Here is a 24,997-nt window from a genome sequence, read left to right on the forward strand (position 1 = left end):
GAAAGAACAGAGCAGAATGACAGAAAAGGCGCTTTTCTGGTTAACATGCATTATTGTGGGGAAAATCATGCTCAAAAACACTGACTTTACATTATATCAGACATAGCCAAAGGGAGAAATGTCACTCATTAGTAGGAATTAAGCAGTTTACAGTTATCCGCAAAGATTGAATTAAGACGTTTCACCTTTAATCCAAAAGGCTTCTTCAGTTCTAAAATTGTAGGTGTGGAGTCTCTCTATACTGTCCTATGTCTCTGGTAGGGGTTGTTGTTGTGCTGCATAACCACATTCATGCATAACAATAGGTTATGCCTACTAATTGATTGACAAAACAACTCGTTAGTGGCCACTCTTCCCGTGGAATGAGACAACCTATGGGGGAGAGATCTCAGGACTGGACGTTGTTGTAAACTGTGGTAATGACATGGTGTCGATGGCTGACGACGCAAACCTCCTCTTTTGTTTAGACAGGGCCTTTCTAGTTTGATATGGATGACTTCTTTCAAAACAGGCACCCCCTTTTCTCTGTAATGGGACAATCTTTGGGGTAAAGATGTCTGGACCTTGTAAGCTATGGTCATGATATGATGACGATGGGTGATGACAAAAACCACCACCTCTGTTTAGACAGGGCTTTTCTAGAAATGGATGACTTATTTCAAGCCAGTGGTCACTCTTCCCGTGGAATGAAACAATCTACGGGGGAGAGACCTCAGGATGTTGTTGTAAGCTATGGTAATGATATAGTGACGATGGGTAATGGAGCAAAACTCATCCTCTGTTTAGACAGGGCCTTTCTAGGTTGATATGGATGACTTCTTTCAAACCTGCAGTCCTCCCCATCCAGAATTTGGACATTGTTGTCCTTAAAGGAATGTTTTGCAGATTGGTTGTTCACCAGCCATGCCAGGCAACATCAACAACAGCAACCCTGACGCACCCAAAAAAGATATAATAGACTCCACGCCTAAAAAAATATAACTCAAGAAACCTTTCGGATTAGAGAGTCCAGTTGCCTTGATTCAATCTTTGCGGAGTACTGTAACCTGGATGACTGAGAATCTACACAGACATAAGCAAACAGTTCCATGACAGGTTCTTTACAGTCATGAGCATCCTTCAGAAATGTGTGTGACAGTAAAGAAATAGCAGAACAGTACAGAATTCAATAATGTAGTGAAAAAAAAGGGGGGAAAAAACAGAGTCCAAGGAGGAAAGTGCAGAGCTGGTTTGTGTGTTTGTGTTTGCATGCCAGGAGCAAGCCAAGCAGACGGCGTAGATGCTAACTAGTTGACGTTTGGGGATTAGCCTACTGTGAGTACAAAGGTGTAAAACTGTAAAGACTGGAAAAGGCCCACCAAAGTGATAGAGCTTCAGTTATCAAAAATACAAACGGTATATAAAGGTTATTCTTACTCACTACTCTATTGAAATACATATCTAAGTTTAAAATACAAAGTCCTACAAAAGTATCAACCACAGATAAGACAGTGCAATTATGAAAGTGCTCCAAAAGACAAAGGATGTGAGCTCGAAGGCAGTGAGAGAACTCTCGCAACAATCCTTATTCCCAGAACAAAGATGACTCAAACAGGCTGCCATTTGGAAATCACCCTAAGAGTTTAAACCAGCACCAACGCCCTAAAAACAAACATATTCCTCTTTGATATTCAACTATGAACCTAACGTATTGCACGAGACAACAAATAAAACACTATAACCTAACCTCAGTAGCTTTCTGCGCTTCAGCGTGTTAACCATACAAAGCAAGTGGAAAAGGTGTCTACAGGCGACAAAATCCTAATTACTGCTAAGGAATTACAATTAGGTGATTTACGCTTCATTAATTCTTTATATGTTTGCAGGATGACTCCTGAATTTTCATCTGCACAAACATCCCCATTAATGATACAGTTTGGGTTATGGCACATTGTTAAACATCACCTGGCTAGCATTACTTCCTTCTAACAGATCTCTAACAAGATGCCAGCAAACCTTCACTGTGTCAGTTTGCGTGCCAACAAAAACCGGCTCAGACTTTCCAATTCCTAACCTATAAGCCTCCTTTTCAAAAGGCAATAGGACCCGGCATTACCGGTATTTCTAAACGATGTCATCAGATATTCTGGTTACATAAGCTTCTGACAGTCATCAGAACCAATCTGCTGCGCTCACGCATTAAGGGAAGAACAGGTATGCACTTCACCGTCGCTTGTTTAAATCCCTAGAATCCCATTGTCTAAAAGATTCATATGACACTTACATTCTAGGAGTGTATATTATTCAATAATTTGCGTTCATTGTGAGCAATGTTGCCTAAAACATCAACTGGCAACTCACGTGACTTAATTTAATCTCAGCAGCTGAAAACGCGACCGCCTATATCTTCCTCGTTGAGGTTGTAGCAACCTTCCTCCTCTACTTCCCCATTTTCACCATCCTCCAATTGGAGACTCCCAAAGGAGAATTTGCTGCGAGGCAGCGGGGATGAGGACACACCGTTTGAGTTTACCGAATTTGTGGAGTTGACAGCGGCAGGATTGCCGTACATTAGCGGGTGGCTGTAGGCGCTGCTGCCCGTGTCAGACTCCGTGTCGCTGGTGTCGCTGCCGCTGCTGGTCGAACCATCGATCATTTGGACTGGCTGGTTCAGGTTGTTACGGTTGTTATAAGCCGCAGGTTTGCCATGGTGGCCAAACAAGCGCTGCACCGTGTTTGACTGTGCCTGACCCGGAACCATCAGGTTCCCGGTATGATTGCCGTTAGTTATGATCATTCTCCGCTCTAGCGGAGCTGAGGAAGGTGTCTGAGAATGCAGCCTGGAGCGATGAGGACTGGTTTGATAGATGGGTGTGGACGTAACTTGGCTTAGAATAAACGGATCGGTATCAGAGCGGTTGCGCATGTTGTTGTTGCACTGTTTGGCCAAATGTGTTGGTGTGCGGTTGGAAATAATGGGGGAGTAGCTGCTATAGTGGTTGGGTGGCGAGACCGTGGGCGCCTCTCCAGGCATCACCCCGGGACGCTTAGTGAAATAATGCCCGCCGTCATCCCAACGAGGCGTTGAATGAGGCTGGCCGTTGGTCACCTCGCCATGACCCAGCGAGTTTGTGCGGTGGTGAAAGCTGTTCATTACCGGACTAGAGCACTGACTGTGAGTGCCCATTCCTAATGGGCGACCCGGTGTCGTGAACCGCCTCTCTCGGCCCTGAAAGATCTCGTCCAGTAGCGTGCTATGGAGCGGCAGGTGGCCATGATAAGAACTGCCATTTAACAAAGTGTCATCTCCTTGGATCTGATGGCTACCATTAAGCTTTCTGCACTGAGACTGATCGCTTTTGTTACCCAGCATATCTTGTGACGATCCCTTCATATCTCGCTGATTGGTGTGGTAGAACCCATTAACAACCCTGAACAAACTCCCATTTGGGGCCCCGTTACACCCTGCGTACTTATTGTCACTGCTGTCGTTTGCTTGGCCGCAACCTGTGCTGTTCTTTGCCACGTCACATTCGCTGTCTACGTCGCTGCAGTCTATGTAAGGAATAGAAGAACTGCTGCCTTTGTTTGCCCTGCAGGATGGACCTGGGATGAGAAACTGCTGGTTCGGCACAGAGCCCGCACCGTTGTGGTTCTGTCTTGCATCTAAGCCAGGACCGGCAGGTATATCGCGGAAGCCGTTGGTGGTGGATGTTGCCCCTGGCAACTCTTGAGTGCTGTTCAAGTCCACTTGTCTAGAGGAGTCAGGTCGATCTTCTATGGGCATAGACATGCCGCTCTGCCAGACAAAGCAGTGGGCCAGAAGCTTTACTAAAGGACTCTGATTTTTAAATAATGCAAATAAGATTACTCGCTTACCTCCTTTGGCGCTTGCAATCTGAAAGAAGATGACTGATGGGGCAAGCTGCTACTGGAGACAATCTTACTGTGCTTCCTGACAAAGAAGAGTTAAGGTCAAATTAAATGTTTAGCATAAAACGAGGACTCCAGTGTCACCTTTCAAACGGAACTTTCTTTGGATCGGAGTCTTTTACATAATCAATGATCTGCTTCTGGGTTCGTCCACTGCAAGAACAAGGCACAGAATGACGATGGAGCAGTTGGAGAAGATATGACAAAAAAAAAAGCTTCCCAGCTTCTACCTAAAGCGGAATGAAGACCCTCTGGTAAAGAGGATGGGCTTGGGTCTAGCCTTAGGCTCCTCAAAGAGCCTGAAAAATGCATGATACTCGACACAGATCTTCCAGAAGATCTTGCAGCAGTCCCTGCTGGCCATGGCGAACTCCAGCGTGTCATGGTGGTCATTTTGCTGGAAGAAGCAGAGGCAGGCGTAAGGAGAACAGGGGCTAACGATGATGCTAAAGGTGGCGAGGAGGAGCATGGGGAATGATAGTACGTTGGACAAACTTACAGTGGGATCAGCTCTCAGCTTGATCAGAAACCGTTTGCGCTTGAAGCTTAGTTTACGAATCTTGGACCAGTTAAAGGCATTTATTTTTGTGTAGCCCTGAAAGAAAAAACATGTCAAGATTGTAATGACACAATTTACAATAGAAATAAAATACACTCAAACAATCACAAAATTAAAATCACAGCACGCTTGCTCATACGGACTACATTCCGTAACCACAGTTTATTTATGTGTATAGGGCACATAAATAATTAAAAGTAATTAATGCATATATTTTCATAGTAATGACACTCGTGTTTTATTAGGTATTTACTCCAAAAGTCCAGTACGGCAGTGGTCCCCAACCTTTTTGTAGCTTGGGACCGGTCAACGCTTGAAAATTTGTCCCACGGACTGGACCTGGGGTGTGGGGGGGGCCTTTTTTTTTTTTTTTTTTTTTTTTTTTCCATAAAGAAATACAATCATGTGTGCTTACGGACTGTATCCCTGAAGACTGTATTGATATATAATTTTAAAAAATTTTTTTTTTTTTTTTTTTTAATTTCTTGCGCGGCCCGGTACCAATCGGTCCGTGGACCGGTACCGGGCCGTGGCCCGGTGGTTGAGGACAACTGCAGTACGGCACAAATAGCATAGTGTGAGTGATTGTTTGATTGATTGAAACTTTTATTAGTAGATTGCACAGTACAGTACATATTCTGTACAATTGACCACTAAATGGTAACACCCGAATAAGTTTTTCAACTTGTTTAAGTCGGGGTCCATGTAATCAATTCATGGTACAAATATATACTATCATCATAATACAGTCATCAAACAAGTTAATCATCAGAGTATATACATTGAATTATTTACATTATTTACAATACAGGGGGTGGGATGAGGAGGGTTTGGTTGATATCAGCACTTCAGTTAACAATTGCATCATCAGAGAAATGGGCATTGAAACAGTGTAGGTCTGACTTGGTAGGATATGTACAGTGAGCAGAGAACATAGTAAGTTCAGATAGCATAAGAACAAGTATATACATTAGAAATACATTTGATTATTGTCATTTGGTTATTTACAATCCGGGGAGGTGGGATGTGGAGGGGGGAAGGTGTTAGTCAAGGGTTGAATTTGCCTGGAGGTGTTGTTTTAGTGCGGTTTTGAAGGAGGATAGAGATGCACTTTCTTTTACACCTGTTGGGAGTGCATTCCATATTGATGTGGCATAGAAGGAGAATGAGTTTAGACCTTTGTTAGATCGGAATCTGGGTTATGTACGCCGTTCTACGCCAGCTCTTACCTGGAACACTAGAACTCCAGTGTGTGCCACCGCCAGGCTCAGTTTGGTACCCTCGCGGTCTTTTGCCGGGTGCTGACGAACGCCGTACATCTCTAGTCGCCGGGCGATTTCCAGAAGCTGGTAGTCTGACTCTGCGGGGGTCTGTCCCCTGAGAAGGACGGCAATCGACCCATCAGCCATTGGACACTCACCCAAGCTATCTGCTGCTACCAAACAACAACTGTCTACCGTATTTTTCGGACTATAAGTCGCTCCGGAGTGTAAGTCGCACCGGCCGAAAATGCATAATAAAGAAGGAAAAAAACATATATAAGTTGCACTGGAGTATAAATCGCATTTTTTTGGGAAATGTATTTGATAAAAGCCAACACCAAGAATAGACATTTGATAGGCAATTTAAAATAAATAAAGAATAGTGAACAACAGGCTGAATAAGTGTACGTTATATGAGGCATAAATAACCAACTGAGAACGTGCCTGATATGTTAACGTAACATATTATGGTAAGAGTCATTCAAATAACTATAACATATAGAACATGCTATACGTTTACCAAACAATCTGTCACTCCTAATCGCTAAATCCCATGAAATCTTATACGTCTAGTCTCTTACGTGAATGAGCTAAATAATATTATTTGATATTTTACGGTAATGTGTTAATAATTTCACACATAAGTCGCTCCTGAGTATAAGTCACACCCCTGGCCAAACTATGAAAAAAACTGCAACTTATAGTCCGAAAAATACGGTATATGGATATCTATGTGTTTATGTAGCATGTAGCAGGTGTCAGACGTAACCCCCTTATTAAGGCCACATTAGTAACCTTAAGATGAATGCAGAAACAACACACTTTAAATACATGGCGAGATCAGATGGCGGTGACAGACTTTGTTTCCACACAAATCTCAAAATAGCTTCCTGTTTCCTGTATGCACTGCTGAATTAGCTCCTTCCTTCCTGCTGATGCTGAGGGATGGGGGAAGGGTAAGAGGCGAGGGATAGGCATTCAACCAGTCGCCTGTTAGGCTGCCAGTGCTCTTCTACGACCCTTGCGGGGGAAACTTGGAAATTATATATATATATATATATGCAAACAGTGGAAAAGTGTGATGGTGTGCATGGTCCCAGGTGCATGCTGGGAGTGACAAATGGTATGTTTATGCAACGCCCCCTCTGCGTGGGTGAGGGGTTAAATGTGTTGTATATGAGAAAAGAGAGGGAGATACAGATCTCTGCTGAGTATTTGTGGGGAGGTGGGTGGGTGGGGGGGTGCAGTGTGTGAGATAAAAATCCTGCTGTGGACGTCTGTGTTTATGACTCCTGACACCTCTGACCTGTAACACCCTACTCCAATCAGATAAGTGCAATGTGTGGCTTTACAAGCACACTTGTATTTGTGCAAATGTGGTTAGACCTGGGCCAATAGTCGAATCAATTATTGGAACGAGAAATGAAAATAAACTCGATAACTTTGCTTTCATCAATAAATCGCCATGCCTTTGTGTGTTTGTTTTCTTCGTCTCTCGCATTCAAAAAGGGTGCAGGAGGGTTCACTTCATGCATCGTTCTCAACGCCCGTAATAACTTGTTACATATTGCAAAAGTTAGTACAAAATACTGGTGCTGCACTTTGAAAAAAACACTAAAAAAATGTTATTACTAGTATGTTAAAAAAAATTATAGTAACATAAAAGGTTTTAGCTTCTTCAGAATGTATTTTAAGAATCTAATAGGATGTTTCATTGGTTTAAACTAAATCCTATGTTACTTCATTGATTTTAATGGAGAATGTGATTGCCAGCTAGAGACAAAGGCTACACTAATGAAGTATTACTGACATGAAAATGACCAGTAAATTGTAATCTTGAAAGACATACAATCATAAAGTATGGATTATGATATGCTAATACTATACTATACATCAGGGGTCACCAACCTTTTTGAAACCAAGAGCTACTTCTTGGGTACTGATTAATGCAAAGGGCTACCAGTTTGATACACACTTAAATAAATTGCCAGAAATAGCCAATTTGCTCAATTTACCTTTAACTCTATGTTATGGGGACGGCGTGGCGAAGTTGGTAGAGTGGCTGTGCCAGCAATCGGAGGGTTGCTGGTTACCGGGGTTCAATCCCCACCTTTTACCATCCTAGTCACGTCCGTAGTGTCCTTGGGCAAGACACTTCACCCTTGCTCCTGATGGCTGCTGGTTAGCGCCTTGCATGGCAGCTCCCGCCATCAGTGTGTGAATGTGTGTGTGAATGGGTGAATGTGGAAATACTGTCAAAGCGCTTTGAGTACCTTGAAGGTAGAAAAGCGCTATACAAGTATAACCCATTTATCATTAATTTATTATTAATAATTAATGATATTTATCTTTGTGGAAACACTGATCATCTTAATGATTTCTCACAATAAATATATATAGAAACAGATAAATATCAATATGAAACACATTATTTTTATATTTTCTCTAAGTGCACATTTTTCAAATTGAACATTTTCAAATGATCACTTCTAAGACAGTCTTGTGAAATCACAATATCCCATTTTAACTAGCTAGCCACTAAAATTTTTTAACAAATCATGAATTACTTTGCACCATGTTTGTACAAATAATAACTCATGTAAAATACAAAAGTCAACTCTCAAATTTTTAAATAAATCATGTCACACTTTGAATTGGACACCAAATCTGTTATCTGTTTCTTTGTCAGTTAGTGAAGACCAAGTCTTTAAAATATTTTCCTGGATTTTCAAATTCTATTTGAGTTTTGTCTCTCTTAGAATTAAAAATGTCGAACAAAGCGAGACCAGCTTGCTAGTAAATAAATACAATTTAAAAAATAGAGGCAGCTCACTGGTAAGTGCTGCTATTTGAGCTATTTTTTAGAACAGGCCAGCGGGCTACTCATCTGGTCCTTACGGGCTACCTGGTGCCCGCGGGCATCACATTGGTGACCCCTGCTATACATGATACAAATATAAAAAAATAAATGTATTCCATCAATGAACAATTGCATGTTTTTGTTTTTAAAAGATGTAAATCTAAATAAATTATGCATTGCGTTGCTGTGATAGTTTTTCAAACTAAGGCATCAATTTCAATGGTTTATTAAATAATGCACCAAATTGTTACATTTTGTCCATAAAAAACTGTAACACCCGCCTTTTAAAATACCTTTTGCAATATGTAACAAATCTTTACAAAATTCAAATTTAATACAAAATATGTTTAAGAATTTTATTACCAAATGTGTTTGAATATTTAAAAATGTGGCAAAAAAGTATTACATTATCACATAATGCATCATTATTGCATAATATGTTGTTACAAATGTTCTCGTCAGCCAAAGACTGTCATCCACAATCTTTGTCTCGGTGGGTAGAGGCGGGACAGCTACCGTAGCTTACACATGCAAGATGCATGAAAACAGAGCCTCGCTAATCGCGACTCGCTATTAAGAAGCACCGCAAAGCCAATCGTCCGGTGTGGGAATATGTCGGCTTCAAACAAGTGAGAAAGACGAACATCAACACAGATTAAACCAGCATACCCAACTGTTGGAAAGTGATGGCAACTATAAAGACCAAGAAAACAAACCACCTGACCCAGTTTTCCAACTAGGGAAAATACTGCAATTCAAAATGTTCAATACTTATTTAGGTGCAATTTTTGCTAACAGAGATAAAGAATTGGTTTTATTTTTTATTGTTGGTTCACTTATTTAGGGTAAATTTTTTAAAATTCTGTCTGGCTTTTAACAAAGGCAGACACTTTCCTTCCCTCTACCTTATCTATCCTGCTTTTTCTTCTTTGTCTCGTCTTATCTTGTCTTAACTTTCTTGGAGCGTCTTTTTGCACTGCTCTACAATATCTAGACCAGGCCTGGGCAATTATTTTCACTCGGGGGCCAAATTTAGAGAAAAAAATGTGTCTGGGGGCCGGTATATCTATTTTTAGGAAAACTAATACAAAACCTCACAATAAAGTCTGATTGAATGCTAAAAACGTTATGACAGACCGCCTTAAAAACGGAATGGAATTTTAAAAAATCTATGAACGATAAAACACTGAATATTGACAACATATGAACGTCACACCCCCTTTCAATCGACATATTTTACAATCAAGCGAAACGCAACAAAAATGCAACAAACACAGTGGAATATGAACGCGAAGGGTAAAAAAACCCCACCTACATTCTGATGTATCTGATATATCACTAAGCTTTAGAACTTTCTTGTAAAAAATCTCCTTTCGCGTCTGTCCCTGACACCCACATTTCAGGCTGGCCGCTCTGGAAACACTGTGGAAACGCTCCCCACCCACACTGCTTGGTGCCTTGTCTGACCTGCTGTGACGTAGATTACCATAGTAACTAGTAGGGTTGTACGGTATACGGGTATTAGTATAGTACCGCAATACTAATTTATCATATTCGGTACCATACCGCCTGTGAAAAGTACCGGTCCACCACACCCTAAGATTTTTTGTTAAAATAAAGCCAATAATGCACTTTTTTCTGGTCCCCTTTATTTAGAAAAGTATCGAATAGTACAGAAAAGTATCAAAATAATATTGGTATCAGGACAACACTAGTCACTAAAATATCATGCAAAAGCGCAGATTCCAACCATTGAAATATGTTGTTTAGTTCAAGACTTACGGTCATTAGAAAACATCACTGCACATCATAATGGCAGCTACACTTTCCATCTTAAAGATCTAAAAAAATTATTTGGGAATGTCCGGCGGGCCAGATTGAAAAGCTTAACGAGCCGCATGTGGCCCCCGGGCCTTAATTTGCCCAGGTCTGATCTAGACAATGGAATTGATCAACGGGCCACTCAACGAAATTGACAAGATCTTCTGGATGAGAAGCTTGGGTTAGGGGGGAACCTGCCTGTCCTAACAAAACATTTGTTGCTGGACACACAATGGACTCTTGGGAGAAGTGGAGGCTCATGTGCCTGTCGATTCTTTCAGTCGAGGACATTGAAGACATCTACCTATTCGTAATCATGAAAACAGGACATCTGCTAATTGGAGTAAGCGCTGCCCTAACGTATGGACAAATTCTGAAGATACTGGCAGCCGTTCAAGGTATCCCAAAGCTGCCACAAATGATTGAAGGATGGGCAGAGCTGTGCGCACCCAGAAATGTGTGGTTTCTGAACTAAATTGCAAACTGGATAACATCTTGGAGAAGCTGTCTGCGCTGCAAGCCGAAGTTATAATCAATTTTGAAGACCAGAAATGGACAATTAGAGTGAAACGTTTACATTTGTTTTCGCTCGCTCAAACACGAACATTCTAATCTGGATTTTGGTTTCCCGTTGGATTGGCTTGGCAATGTCGTTGATAAAAGACTCCCCCAGGGACAGCACAGCGAAGAAGCTCCAAATTCATTCTCTGTCTTTAATAAAAATTTAAAAAAACTGTTGCTTTTTGACTTTTGTTGGACTGACTGGCTTTGTTATCGCGAGAACACTATGCAAGGTTACGAAGGTCAAGTGACAAGCAACTCTTCAGGCTTACGTACACACACGCTCATCTACAGAAAATACACGCTACACACACACGTAGCCCACGAGTTGTACTGAAAACTAAATATTTCTTGAACTTTTTAAGTGCAATGACAATAGAGTTCCATTCCATTAAAATGTCTGACACTTTAAAAAGTATACCTGCACTTGTCACTTTCAAAAAACAAACAAAATTATGGCTAGTTGAGCAACAATCGTGTTCCCATGTTTAGTTTTTACTAATTTTTACTAATTGGTTTTTATCTAGTCTGCACTTTGTCTGTGTTATTATTATTATTGGCTTTCATCTAGTTTGCACTTTGTCTGTATTATTTCTATTATCATTATTATCGACTCATCTTTGCCTTATTCTATTTTTTATTTTCCTATTTTAATGATGTTGCATCTGTGTTGTTGTTGTTGTTGTTGTTGATGGGGACAAGTGTTGTAAATTAGCTTTGCCTACAAACACTGTGATGCATACATTGGATAACTGTTTCAGATGTCTATGTTTTTGTATTTGTCCCTATTTCAAATAAACATCTGTAATAAAAAAAATAAAAAAATTGACCTTCCAATTACAATGATAAAATAACTAATTAGATGGCAAAGTTTATTGTGTTTGAAACCAACACTTGCATTATTAATAATTGCATTATTAAAAAATGCTAAAAAAAAAAGAAGCTACATTTTGTCTCAAAATAACATTGACAACTATAACATTTAATAATTTGTGCAACAATATATCGTCCAGCAAAATGTATTATTGGCCCACGCCTAAATGCAGTATTGTGTTCACAACAGGATAAAATCGACTCACACATGCTTGCGGTGGCAGTCGGTGATCTTGTCCCTGATGGCATCCTGGTCGGGCAGGTACTTATTGTGGAGGAGGTGCTGCCAGCTCTGGGTCTCGTCAAAGTCTCCTATCTCCGCTGAATGCGGAATGGACAAGGAGGGATGTGGGAGGAGGGGAGAAAAGATAGAGATGCAGGAGTTGGATTAATTGAGGGGGATGGTGACATTTTTTTTACCTCCGTAAAGGAAAAACAACCACTGTTGGTCGATGGTTTGTTTGTTGGCTAAATGGTTATGCAAAAACTATACAACCAATGTATTTTCAGTGTCTACATGCATAGAGACCAAGTGGGGCAGTGTTCAACCACGTCCGGCAGATGAAACTGCAGTCAGAAGACTAAATGAGAACAATATGGTCCTGTGTGTCATGATTTTTCCATTAAACAAGTCAGACACACATTTTTAGGAACATTCGGCCTTGTTCTACCATTAGTCATCTCCTAAAGCAGTCGTGGCGTGCTGATGGTTGCACCCTGGCAACAACATAAGATTCCTGCATCCGGGTGCCGATTCAGACGGCTGAGTTTAAATAATCACCAAAGTTTTAGATACAAATTAATACCATTTAAAGTTTATAAGTAATGTTTTAATGTGGAAATTTACAGGGCTATCAATTAAGTTTGTGAGTTGAGATACTACTGCAATTGGTTTCTCCAGGTTTTGACAGTCATTCCTCCAGTCATCCATCATGTTGGTCTTTGCACTTTGCAACCGTCCTTAGTTTTAAAGCTTGTCAGCCAATCAGATTCTTTACCTGCCTTTGTACTCTACCAGTTGTAATGCATTTATTCATTTTCCTGGTGGATTTCAGTTTTTACTGTTTTTATAAGCCATTGTCAGTCATGGTAATATATACACTGCAAAAAGTCAGTGTTTAAAAACAAGAAGAAAAAAATACAAAAATGAGGGGTATTTTATTTGAACTAAGCAAAATTATCTGCCAATAGAACAAGAAAATTCGGCTTGTCAAGACTTTCCAAAACAAGTAAAATTAGCTAACCTCAATGAACCCCAAAATACCTTAACATAAGTATATTCTCACTAATAACAAGTGCACTTTTCTTGGTAGAAAAAAAATTAGACCTTTTTGCTCATATGTTGAAAAATATTCTTAAATTAAGTAAATGCTAGTGCCATTATCTTGACATAATGATATGCGCTCTGCATCATGATTTTTTTTTCATGCTTGAAGTAAGAAATTATTACTTTAAAAAAGTAGTTTTATACTTGCGAGTGTTGATGACACAGCTTTGCAACAGTTGATATTCTAGTTTCAAGCATGTTTTACTCAATATAGGTCATCAAATCTCAGCAACAAGCTGTAATATCTTACTGAGATCATTTAAGACCAAAACCCTTACAACGAGTAAAACACTCTAACATAAAATCTGCTTAGTGAGAATAATTATCTTGTCAGACAGAAAATAAGCAAATATCACCCTTATTTGAGATATTTAAAGGCCTACTGAAAGCCACTACTACCGACCACGCAGTCTGATAGTTTATATATCAATGATGAAATCTTAACATTATAACACATGCCAATACGGCCGGGTTAACTTATAAAGTGACATTTTAAATTTGCCGCTAAACTTCCGGTTCGAAACGCCTCTGAGGATGACGTATGCGCGTGACGTAGCCCGGCGAACACGGGTATGCCTTCCACATTGAAGCCGATACGAAAAAGCTCTGTTTTCATTTAATAATTCCACAGTATTCTGGACATCTGTGTTCGTGAATCTGTTTCAATCATGTTCATTGCATTATGGAGAAGGAAGCCGAGCAAGCAAAGAAGAAAGTTGTCGGTGCGAAATGGACGTATTTTTCGAACGTAGTCAGCCACAACAGTACACAGCCGGCGCTTCTTTGTTTACATTCCCGAAAGATGCAGTCAAGATGGAAGAACTCGGATAACAGAGACTCTAACCAGGAGGACTTTTGATTTGGATACACAGACGCCTGTAGAGAACTGGGACAACACAGACTCTTACCAGGATTACTTTGATTTGGATGACAAAGACGCAGACGTGCTACTGTGAGTATGCAGCTTTGGCTTTTTTTTGCGTATGTACGTAACTTTTTTAAAATATATAAGCTTTATGAACCTTGGGTTAGGTGAACGGTCTTTTGGGCTGAGTGATTGTGTGTGTTGATCATGTGTTTGAATTGTATTGGCGTGTTCTATGGAGCTAGGAGCTAGCAGAGGAGCTAGGAGCTAGCATAACACGTACCGTACCGTACGTGCGCGTCACGTACGTAACTTTTTAAAAATATATAAGCTTTATGAACCTTGGGTTAGGTGAACGGTCTTTTGGGCTGAGTGATTGTGTGTGTTGATCAGGTGTTTGAATTGTATTGGCGTGTTCTATGGAGCTAGGAGCTAGCAGAGGAGCTAGGAGCTAGCATAACAAACACGCAGGTGTTATTATGCAGGATTAATTTGTGGCATATTAAATATAAGCCTGGTTGTGTTGTGGCTAATAGAGTATATATATGTCTTGTGTTTATTTACTGTTGTAGTCATTCCCAGCTGAATATCAGGTACCGTGAGTATGCAGCCTTGGCTGCTAAACATTCGATAACTTGACCGTATGTGCGCGTCACGTACGTAACTTTTTAAAAATATACAAGCTTTATGAACCTTGGGTTAGGTAAACGGTCTTTTGGGCTGAGTGATTGTGTGTGTTGATCAGGTGTTTGAATTGTATTGGCGTGTTCTATGGAGCTAGGAGCTAGCAGAGGAGCTAGGAGCTAGCATAACAAACACGCAGGTGTTTTTATGCAGGATTAATTTGTGGCATATTAAATATAAGCCTGGTTGTGTTGTGGCTAATAGAGTATATATATGTCTTGTGTTTATTTACTGTTGTAGTCATTCCCAGCTGAATATCAGGTCACCCCCGGCTCTCACAGCATCTTCCCTATCTGAATAGCTTCAACTCCCCACTAGTCCTTCACTTGCACTTTACTCATCCACAAATCTTTCATCCTCGCTCAAATTAATGGGGAAATTGTCGCTTTCTCGGTCCAAATCTCTCTCACTTCATGCGGCCATCATTGTAAACAATAGGGAACTTTGCGTATATGTTCAACTGACTACGTCACACTACTTCCGGTAGGGGCAAGCCTTTTTTTTTATCAGATACCAAAAGTTGCAATCTTTATCGTCGTTGTTCTATACTAAATCCTTTCAGCAAAAATATGGCAATATCGCGAAATGATCAAGTATGACACATAGAATAGATCTGCTATCCCCGTTTAAATAAAAAAAAATCATTTCAGTAGGCCTTTAATCTTACTTAGATTTCAGTTTTTGCAGTGTATGTGCTTGTTCAGCCTGCACTGCAAAAAGTCAATGTTCGAAAACAAGAACTTTTTTTTTTTTACAAAAATTAGGGGTATTTTATTTGAACTAAGCAAAATTATCTGCCAATAGAACAAGAAAATTCGGCTTGTCAAGACTTTCCAAAACAAGTAAAATTAGCTCACCTCAATGAACTCCAAAATACCTTAACATAAGTTTAGTCTCACTAATAACAAGTGCACTTTTCTTGGTATAAAAAAAAATGAGACCTTTTTGCTCATATGTTGAAAAATATTCTTAAATGAAGTAAATGCTAGTGCCATTATCTTGACATAATGATACGCGCTCAGCATCATGATTTTTTTTTCATGCTTGAAGTAAGAAATTATTACTTTAAAAAAAGTAGTTTTATACTTGCGAGTGTTGATGACACAGCTTTGCAACAGTTGATATTCTAGTTTCAAGCATGTTTTACTCAATATAGGTCATAAAATCTCAGCAACAAGCTGTAATATCTTACTGAGATCATTTAGGACCAAAACCCTTAAAACAAGTAAAACACTCTAACATAAAATCTGCTTAGTGAGAATAATTATCTTGTCAGACAGAAAATAAGCAAATATCACCATTATTTGAGATATTTAATCTTACTTAGATTTCAGTTTTTGCAGTGTATGTGCTTGTTCAGCCTGGGTTCACCCGCCTCCATCACTCCCACCACCAACTTGCACTTACACTGGATGATGTGGGAGACCATTAGGGCGGCGCTGGTGTCGTTACAGATAAGATTACCACAGGCCAGGTCGCGCTTGATCTGCAGGGCAAACAGATACCTGTCGGAGTAAAGAAGTAGAAAGAGGGTGGGAAGTGCACAAGAAAAAATGCACAAGGTTAATAGGTTAATGGCCAAGAATGCTGAGTGTCAGTCTGAATACTTTGCTGTGTTCAATTGGCTTCATAATCTTTCTTTAAAAGTGGAGGCAGTTCAGTTAAATCCACGCCTGTCTTCCAAGTGTCTGTTGAGTCTGCGTGCATCCAAATAATCCGTCAACACACACGCTGACAATGGTGAGAGACAGACAAAAGGGGAAAAAAAAGATGGTGAGCACACTTCCTGTCTGACGCTGGTGTCAGCTGGCCTGCACTACAACAACATTTAGAAACCTCAGCGAGATGAAAGTGTCCAGGTGTTGGGGCTCAAAGGAAAAACGAGCTATGACAGTGAGCCTGCAGATAAGGGTGTTTTGGGGAGGACCTACTGAGTCAGCTCCTCCATGAGTTGCGTGTGGTCAGGAGGGAAGAACTTCACCACAAAACGAAGGATGGTGTTCTTCGGCCCTTGAAATGGTAGAGGAGGGAGTGTCGTGAGTAAAACTGTTCAGACCTCAGACTTTGTACATCAAATACAAATGTTAAGGTGTGCAATTCTGTCAAATGGGGTCTCCCAGTTAAGACAATAAAACACAGCTTGATGATCTCACAAAAGAGGCAAATGACTAATGGAGATGGACAACATGGCATAAAAACTATCGTATTTTTCGGACTATAAGTCACAGTTTTTTTCATAGTTTGTGCCGTGGGTGCGACTTATACTCAGGAGCGACTTATGTGTGAAATTATTAACACATTACTGTAAAATATCAAATAATATTATTTATCTCATTCACGTAAGAGACTAGACGTATAAGATTTCATGGGATTTAGCGATTAGGAGTGACAGATTGTTTGGTAAACGTATAGCATGTTCTATATGTTATAGTTATTTGAATGACTCTTACCATAATACGTTACGTTAACATACCAGGCGCGTTCTCAGTTGGTTATTTATGCGTCATATAACGTACACTTATTCAGCCTGTTGTTCACTATTCTTTATTTATTTTAAATTGCCTTTCAAATGTCTATTCTTGGTGTTGGGTTCATCAAATAAATTTCCCCCAAAAATGTGACTTATACTCCAGTGCGACTTATATATGTTTTTTTCCTTCTTTATTATGCATTTTCGGCCGGTGCGACTTATACTCCGGAGCGACTTATACTCCAAAAAATACGGTAAATCGCAATATACATTGCAGCCTCTTGCAATAATGATATATATATATATATACACATATACACACCACGGCACATTATTTGGCATATAAATGATAATAGAATACATTCAAAACGCGTTACAAAAGCTGCTGATGCATGTGGTAACATATTGCGTCATTTCCATTTGTAATATTTCATCCAAGACTCAAAACTAAAACTAAATTAATCTACTTGTTTGTTTACTGTTAATATCTGGCTACTTTCTGTTGTACTCTACACTTATTTTAAAATGTACTAAGCACTTATTTTTCTGTTGTTTGGATACTTTACCTTAAATTTTGGGTGATACTACAAAATTACACTATTGGTCATACCAATGTTCAGGATCATTAAGTGAAAATTTTTTTGATCATAACTGTAATCTGACAAAATCACAGGATTTCGGTGTAAATATATCAAGTAATATTTAAATTATATAATAAAAAATAAAAAATAAAATAACATTTAAATTATTTCCTTATTCCCTTTTATTACATACAACATTTATAGACAATAGAGCAAAATACTCAAATACCAAAAATGAAATTTCAGTTCTTATGTGTCTTGTACATGTTAAAGAATGGACAATAATAAAGCATCTTGAATCTTGAATCTTAAATACTGAAATAACTCAAATGTACTCTTTTTTTCGCCCTGAGTTAGTAAAAACAAAAAAAACAAAAAAACCCCATTGTGATAACAAAAAATATTGATCTAATCCAGTGGTTCTTAACCTGGGTTCGATCGAACCCTAGGGGTTCGGTGAGTCTGCCTCAGGGGTTCGGCAGAGCCTCTGCCGCGTAGGTCAAGACACACCCGACTCATCGTGTAAACACAAACTTCTCCCTGTCGGCGTATTATGGATACCCCCAAACAATGTTCCCTCTAATTTTCCATATGTGTGAGCAAACGCAAAAACTCCTTGAGCATTCGGTGGAGCACATGTGAGCGACGTCAGACCTGCAGCACACCTGACTAAATAAGTTAAATGTTTTAATATTATAATCAAATGAAAGCAGTCATTTCCATGAGATTATTTTCTAATATAAGTGTTTTGGCCCACTTACAATGACTATAACATATTGTTTTTCATGAGCTGTGTACTATATTATATGTCTGGGTGGGGGGGTCCTACTTTGGGAATAATGTGTACCCCTTTCAGATATCGCATTTAGTTCCCACCAAAACATTCACATGTTGCACAATGAGATGTAAACATGGGATCATGTGTACATTCCTGTAACTTTCTGTTTGTAAAATATATCTTTATTAGTATTTCTTTAATGTAATAACATAATTTTATGATTACGGTTCGGGTTCGGTGAATGCGGATATGAAACTGGTGGGGTTCGGTACCTCCAACAAGGTTAAGAACCACTGATCTAATCATTGTAGTGTGGACCATATACAAATACTAAAATTGGTATCGCTACTGACAATATTTCTATTGATCCGCCCACCCATGTTTACATTTAAGAGCTCTAGTTTAGCGATGAGCAATGCTTTTTTTTTTTTTTAATACTCCTACAATGTGTAGTGTAGCCTAGCATGTTTAACTATTCCTTGTCCTCTAGCAATAACGATACTTTTAAGAAACATACTTTATTTGCCACCATTTATTAGTGATTTAGAAATCGCACTGTGGAGGGAAATTAGCCTGCTATCGAGGACGCCTTTGTTCGCATGTCGCCATCTAATTTGCGGGACACAGCAAGAATGTGTCACCAACATGCATTATTACGATATAACAACAGTATTACAAGCTCTAATGTTGGGCAAATGTATATCATATATCATGTATTGTCTATATCGCGCAACCCTAATGACTACTACAGCAAACAATATGGCTCCTTTACAAAAGACGATTCAACACATCAATATCACATACGTCGAATCTGCTTCAGCGTCGGCTTCAGCAGGTCCAGCCACACCTGTGTGAAGGTCAAAGTTCAGCATTTACCATCACGGTCACACAGACAGTGCTAGACTTGCGACAAACCGTTGTGTGTCTGTCTTACTGTCATCTTGCGTTGGTCTTGGTACTCCAGCCCGAAATAATCTCCCTCCACCAGGTTGAGATGTACGCAAATAAGGTCAAACAGCACTTTGCCAGGGGAGCGTTGCTGCAAGAGATAAAAAGAGGGAATGAGATTATATCGATCATGTGGCCTGAGGAGAAAAAGAGGACCCTTCATTATAGAAGCCTAATTAGATGGTTCACAGCAGACTGAGGCTGAGAGTCTGCATGCCTTTTTTCTAATAACTTTCCCCTGACTTAACAAGCTGCTGACATCTGACCCCGGTGCCAGGTTTGGGCTTCATGTTTGGTTCTAATGAATAGCTTAGGGTGTGCATAGCAACGGTGTTCAGAAACATCCAAAACACCTCAAGGAAAGCATGTGTCTTACCAGTCCGGTGGTCTCAGCTGCACTCTGGCTAATGAGCACAGCCAAAACACACACAGATGTGAAACCAAACCCAGAATTAACCCGGGGTATTTTCCCCTGTTACCACCCTACCCTGCAGGGCTTTTATTATCCGGTGTAAAACGTAAAGGTGAACACCTTGGAAGTTCAACAATTCAAACCCAGTTTGAAACACAGACTTCCACAAAAGACTCAAAGGTTTAGAGAGCATGGAAAGGAATGAACGCCACATGTTTGCTTTTACTTTGAATTTTTGTGATCAAAATTAAGGGTAGGAAGTAGTAAAAATTGTGTGCCCTGCAACCCTGAGAGGGATAAACGGTAGAAAATGAACGGACGGATGGATGGATGATTCACACAAACATGCAATCCCTAAAGGCTATAACGCTGATTTTTATTTTACTGCTGCTTACCGGCGAGCTTGTTAGAGGAGTGATTGCATCAATTTAATATAGGGTGATTATAGTAACTAATGTTACATGTGTCATGATAACTAACAATAACTAAGTTTGGGTTATTCATCATTGATGGGATCCGGAACTTAAATTTCGATTCTCCTGGAACCGTTTGAATTTTAAAAAATCAATTCCTAGGGTAAATAAGCGGAATTGTATATAAATAAATAAATAATAATCAATAATATATAAATAATAAAAATAAATAAATATGTAAATAATAAAAATAAAATAATAAATAAATAAATGTAATAAATAAATCAATAAAAATGTATACTTACCTCACTAACTGTATGAAAAAAAGCATAATGTCGGTTATACAGAACATTTAAACCCATTATTTATTTAATCAAAAATAATGAAGTTAAATGATTTGGTGCATTTGCAAGAAGCTAAAGATATGCACAAACACACAACCTTCAACCCAAGAATGCACAACAATTCTTCTCATTAAAGACGAGTGATATAACTTTAGGAATAACATTTTATTAAAACCTTTTTATGCATGTACAACACTTAAAACCTATAGTATACCAGTATGTGGAATTAAATTATGGAATGGATTAAGCAAAAAAGTTAAACAATGTACTAATATGATTCAGTTTAAGAAAATGTACTAGGTAGATCGCATAAGAAAAGGAATCGACTGTAGGCAGGGATAGGAGCAAGCAGGGTACAGAACTGGCAGAGGAACAACAGAGAAAGTCTTCATACTGCGAAACATAATTGAACAGGTTAACGAGTGGCAAGCAACACTATTCATGAACTTCGTAGATTTCGAAAAGTCTTTCGACTCCATCCACCACGGAAGCCTGTGGATGACTATGAAGAAATATGGAATTCCAGAGAAGATTGTGAGATTGGTGAAAACATTTTACGAAGACTTCCAGTGCGCAGTAGAAGACCAAGGAGAAACATGCGAGTGGTTCAACACTAAAACCGGTGTCAAACAAGGATGTAATATGTCCGGATTCCTGTTCTTGATCATGATGGATTGGATAATGCGAAGAACAGTTAAAGAGGGACAGAATGGAATTCGCTGGACGCTAACATCAAAACTCGACGACCTGGACTTTGCAGATGACGTAGCATTACTGTCCTCCACAAAACAGCACATGCAGAGTAAAACAACATGGATGGACAAAGAAGCTGGAGTAGGACTCAGAATCAATACACAAAAGACTAAAACAATGAGGATCAATGCAAGAAACCAGGAAAAAATCAAAATCAATGGACAAGATGTCGAAGAGGTAGACCAGTTCACCTTCTTGGGAGCCACAGTTTGTAAAGAGGGAGGCGGCATTAAGGACCTGAAGAATAGACTGTCGAAAGCGAAAGGCGCATTCATCAGACTTGGAAAGACCTGGAGCTCTAACAGCATCACAAGAACAAAACTAAAACCGTACAAGACACTAGTGGTACCAGTAATGCTATACGGGTGTGAAACCTGGAAAACGAACAGAAGAGATAACAGGGAAGTGGACGTATTCCATAACAAATGCCGACGAAGAATACTCAGAATCTGCTGGCAAGATCACATCAGTACTGAAAAACTGCTGGAAAGAGCGAATATGAAGCCACTCAGTGAGGACGTAAAGCTACAAAGATGGGAGATGATTGGACACATACTACGGCAGGACCACAACAACAATTGCAGCATAGTCATGACCTGGGCACCAGAGGGGAAAAGAAGAAAGGAAAGACCAAAGACTACCTGGAGGCGTACCGTTGAGAAAGAAAGGAAAGAGGGAGGATGGAACTCATGGTCGGAGGCGAGGAATGCAGCAGCCAATCGTGAGAAGTGGAGAAGCTCTGTGAGGGTCTTATGTGCCACGAAGCACGAAGTGGATAGGTACCAGGTAACTAGGTGGTACAAGGAAGAAGAATCCTGATAAACACCTTGAACCTTATTGAAAAATTAGATACCCTCATTATCTTAATCACAACTTATAAACAACTATGTATTCATGAAAACTTTATTGATTGTTTGTTTAATTTGTGCGTGTTACAGATTGATTACAAGATGTGAACAAACGTGTTTGAAATTTCTATGAAATGGAAAAGGAGTAGGATAAAATAATTTATTCCAACTCAGTTTCGGACATGTTGCAATGAGAAACGAGAAATATGTGATGCACTATAGGGCTGTAACAATATGAAACATTTTATATCACGGTTATTGTGACCAAAAGTATCATGGTTATCAAATACTATCACAGTATTGTTTAATGTGCTCAAAAAATAAAAGTACACACTTCTTTAAACCAGGTTTTATTTGTAAAAAATACATTAACACACAATGTACTATCATTGGTAGAAGAAATATTAAATAGTGTATTGGCTTTTTACGACCCATACTATTTTTTAATTGAGTGTTTAAAGGCCTACTGAAAGCCACTACTACCGACCACGCAGTCTGATAGTTTATATATCAATGATGAAATCTTAACATTGCAACACATGCCAATACGGCCGGGTTAACTTATAAAGTGCAATTTTAAATTTCCCGCTAAACTTCCGGTTGAAAACGTCTATGTATGATGTATGATGCGCGTGACGTCAATCGTTGAAACGGAAGTATTCGGACACATTGTATCCAATACAAAAAGCTCGGTTTTCATCGCAAAATTCCACAGTATTCTGGACATCTGTTGGTGAATCTTTTGCAATTTGTTTAATGAACAATGAAGACTGCAAAGAAGAAAGTTGTAGGTGGGATCGGTGTATTAGCGGCTGGCTGCAGCAACACAACCAGGAGGACTTTGACTTGGATAGCAGACGCGCTATCCGACGCTAGCCGCCGACCGCACGGATGATCGGGTGAAGTCCTTCGTCGCTCCGTCCATCGCTGGAACGCAGGTGAGCACGGGTGTTGATGAGCAGATGAGGGCTGGCTGGCGTAGGTGGATAGCTAATGTTTTTAGCATAGCTCTGTGAGGTCCCGTTGCTAAGTTAGCTTCAATGGCGTCGTTAGCAACAGCATTGTTAAGCTTCGCCAGGCTGGAAAGCATTAACCGTGTAGTTACAGGTCCATGGTTTAATAGTATTGTTGATTTTCTGTCTATCCTTCCAGTCAGGGGTTTATTTATTTTGTTTCTATCTGCAGTTAAGCCCGATGCTATCACGTTAGCTCCGTAGCTAAAGTGCTTCGCAGATGTATTGTCGTGGAGATAAAAGTCACTGTGAATGTCCATTTCGCGTTCTCGACTCTCATTTTCAAGAGGATATAGTATCCGAGGTGGTTTAAAATACAAATCCGTGATCCACAATAGAAAAATGAGAGAGTGTGGAATCCAATGAGCCAGCTTGTACCTAAGTTACGGTCAGAGCGAAAAAAGATGCGTCCTGCACTGCACTCTAGTCCTTCACTCTCACGTTCCTCATCCACGAATCTTTCATCCTGGCTCAAATTAATGGGGTAATCGTCGCTTTCTCGGTCCGAATCGCTCTCGCTGCTGGTGTAAACAATGGGGAAATGTGAGGAGCCTTTCAACCTCTGACTTCACGCTACTTCCGGTACAGGCAAGGCTTTTTTTATCAGCGACCAAAAGTTGCGAACTTTATCGTCGATGTTCTCTACTAAATCCTTTCAGCAAAAATATGGCAATATCGTGAAATGATCAAGTATGACACATAGAATGGATCTGTTATCCCTGTTTGAATAAAAAAAATTCATTTCAGTAGGCCTTTAAATATGTTTAACTTCTCCCATTTTAATTTGTAAAGGTTTCAGAGTGTTTTTTTAATGATAAATAAAAAACAAGTTTTGGGCGCATCACTTTTCGGTCTATGTGACGTCACGCGAGTTCACTTCCTGTTGTCACTCCAAGTATGGGTTGATCACTCTGTACTAAGATAGCACAGTCTGTAGGTTCAATGTACACAATTGAGTAGTTCAGTTGCTCAGACAACAATGTGGTTATACAAGATTGTATTGGGGTATGTCATTTCTTAATGAGGCAAGATGTTAATGTATTTTGTCTTCATGTTAGCATTCGAGCTAGTAAATGAGCTAGCGCTAGCATGCTTCCCCCGTAAATGAGCATTTCACTGGTCTGTGAGTTTCAGTGTTATCAATCATGGGTTTACAATTTTAATTTAATACGGTAATACTAAACATTGAGTTTTACCGCGGTTTATCATTAAATCGTTTATCATTACATTCCTATGATGCACCATATTGTAACTGTATTCATTTTAAAAATAAATTAAAACCATAACCATAACCTAGTTTTGATGCCCAGTCCGTTGACCGAAGAAAAAGCAGCTGAATACCGAAGTTTGGCGTAATGTTTTTTAAATGACCAGTCAGCAACATTGACAATGCATTTATTTTCTGTAGGGTGCACTAGAAAAATGATCACCTATTCATGGTATAGATTTGATTGAGTGCTCTGCCGCCAACCAGTCAGAATCATGTAAGTAAAACAATAAGTTGAAAAAAGTTAGCCTGTCAGTGGGAGCTCAGTAATGTGTATAAGTGCCTGCGTCATCAAAGACTCTACCACATAAACAACATTACATGACATGTAATGTTGGTTCTTTGGTCAAAATGTTTGTTTTAGAGACCATCTTTGAGCCTCTTTCGGACCGTCTCTTCAGGATGCGCTGTTTTGTATGTGGTCTTATTTACATGCCCTCACTCCA

At 39.6% G+C, this 24,997-nt stretch overlaps 1 protein-coding gene across 2 annotated transcripts in view; it reads right to left on the minus strand.

Moving 5' to 3' along the window:
• Window positions 1-24,997, minus strand: part of LOC133659413 (FERM, ARHGEF and pleckstrin domain-containing protein 1-like) — a 90,995-nt gene that overhangs the window by 24,728 nt on the left and 41,270 nt on the right. For both annotated transcript variants that reach the window (XM_062062181.1, XM_062062176.1), the window contains exons 3-13: window positions 19,488-19,592; window positions 19,358-19,400; window positions 16,656-16,734; window positions 16,132-16,229; window positions 12,055-12,169; window positions 5,701-5,848; window positions 4,412-4,507; window positions 4,143-4,309; window positions 3,997-4,065; window positions 3,859-3,934; window positions 3,586-3,778 (exon numbers count right to left, since the gene is read on the minus strand). In XM_062062181.1, coding sequence (XP_061918165.1) covers window positions 3,586-3,778; window positions 3,859-3,934; window positions 3,997-4,065; window positions 4,143-4,309; window positions 4,412-4,507; window positions 5,701-5,848; window positions 12,055-12,169; window positions 16,132-16,229; window positions 16,656-16,734; window positions 19,358-19,400; window positions 19,488-19,592 — 1,189 coding nt within the window. The remainder of the gene's footprint in view (window positions 1-3,585; window positions 3,779-3,858; window positions 3,935-3,996; window positions 4,066-4,142; window positions 4,310-4,411; window positions 4,508-5,700; window positions 5,849-12,054; window positions 12,170-16,131; window positions 16,230-16,655; window positions 16,735-19,357; window positions 19,401-19,487; window positions 19,593-24,997) is intronic.

This window comes from Entelurus aequoreus, linkage group LG01 (genome assembly GCF_033978785.1).
Source record: "Entelurus aequoreus isolate RoL-2023_Sb linkage group LG01, RoL_Eaeq_v1.1, whole genome shotgun sequence".
NCBI classification, from domain to species: domain Eukaryota; kingdom Metazoa; phylum Chordata; class Actinopteri; order Syngnathiformes; family Syngnathidae; genus Entelurus; species Entelurus aequoreus.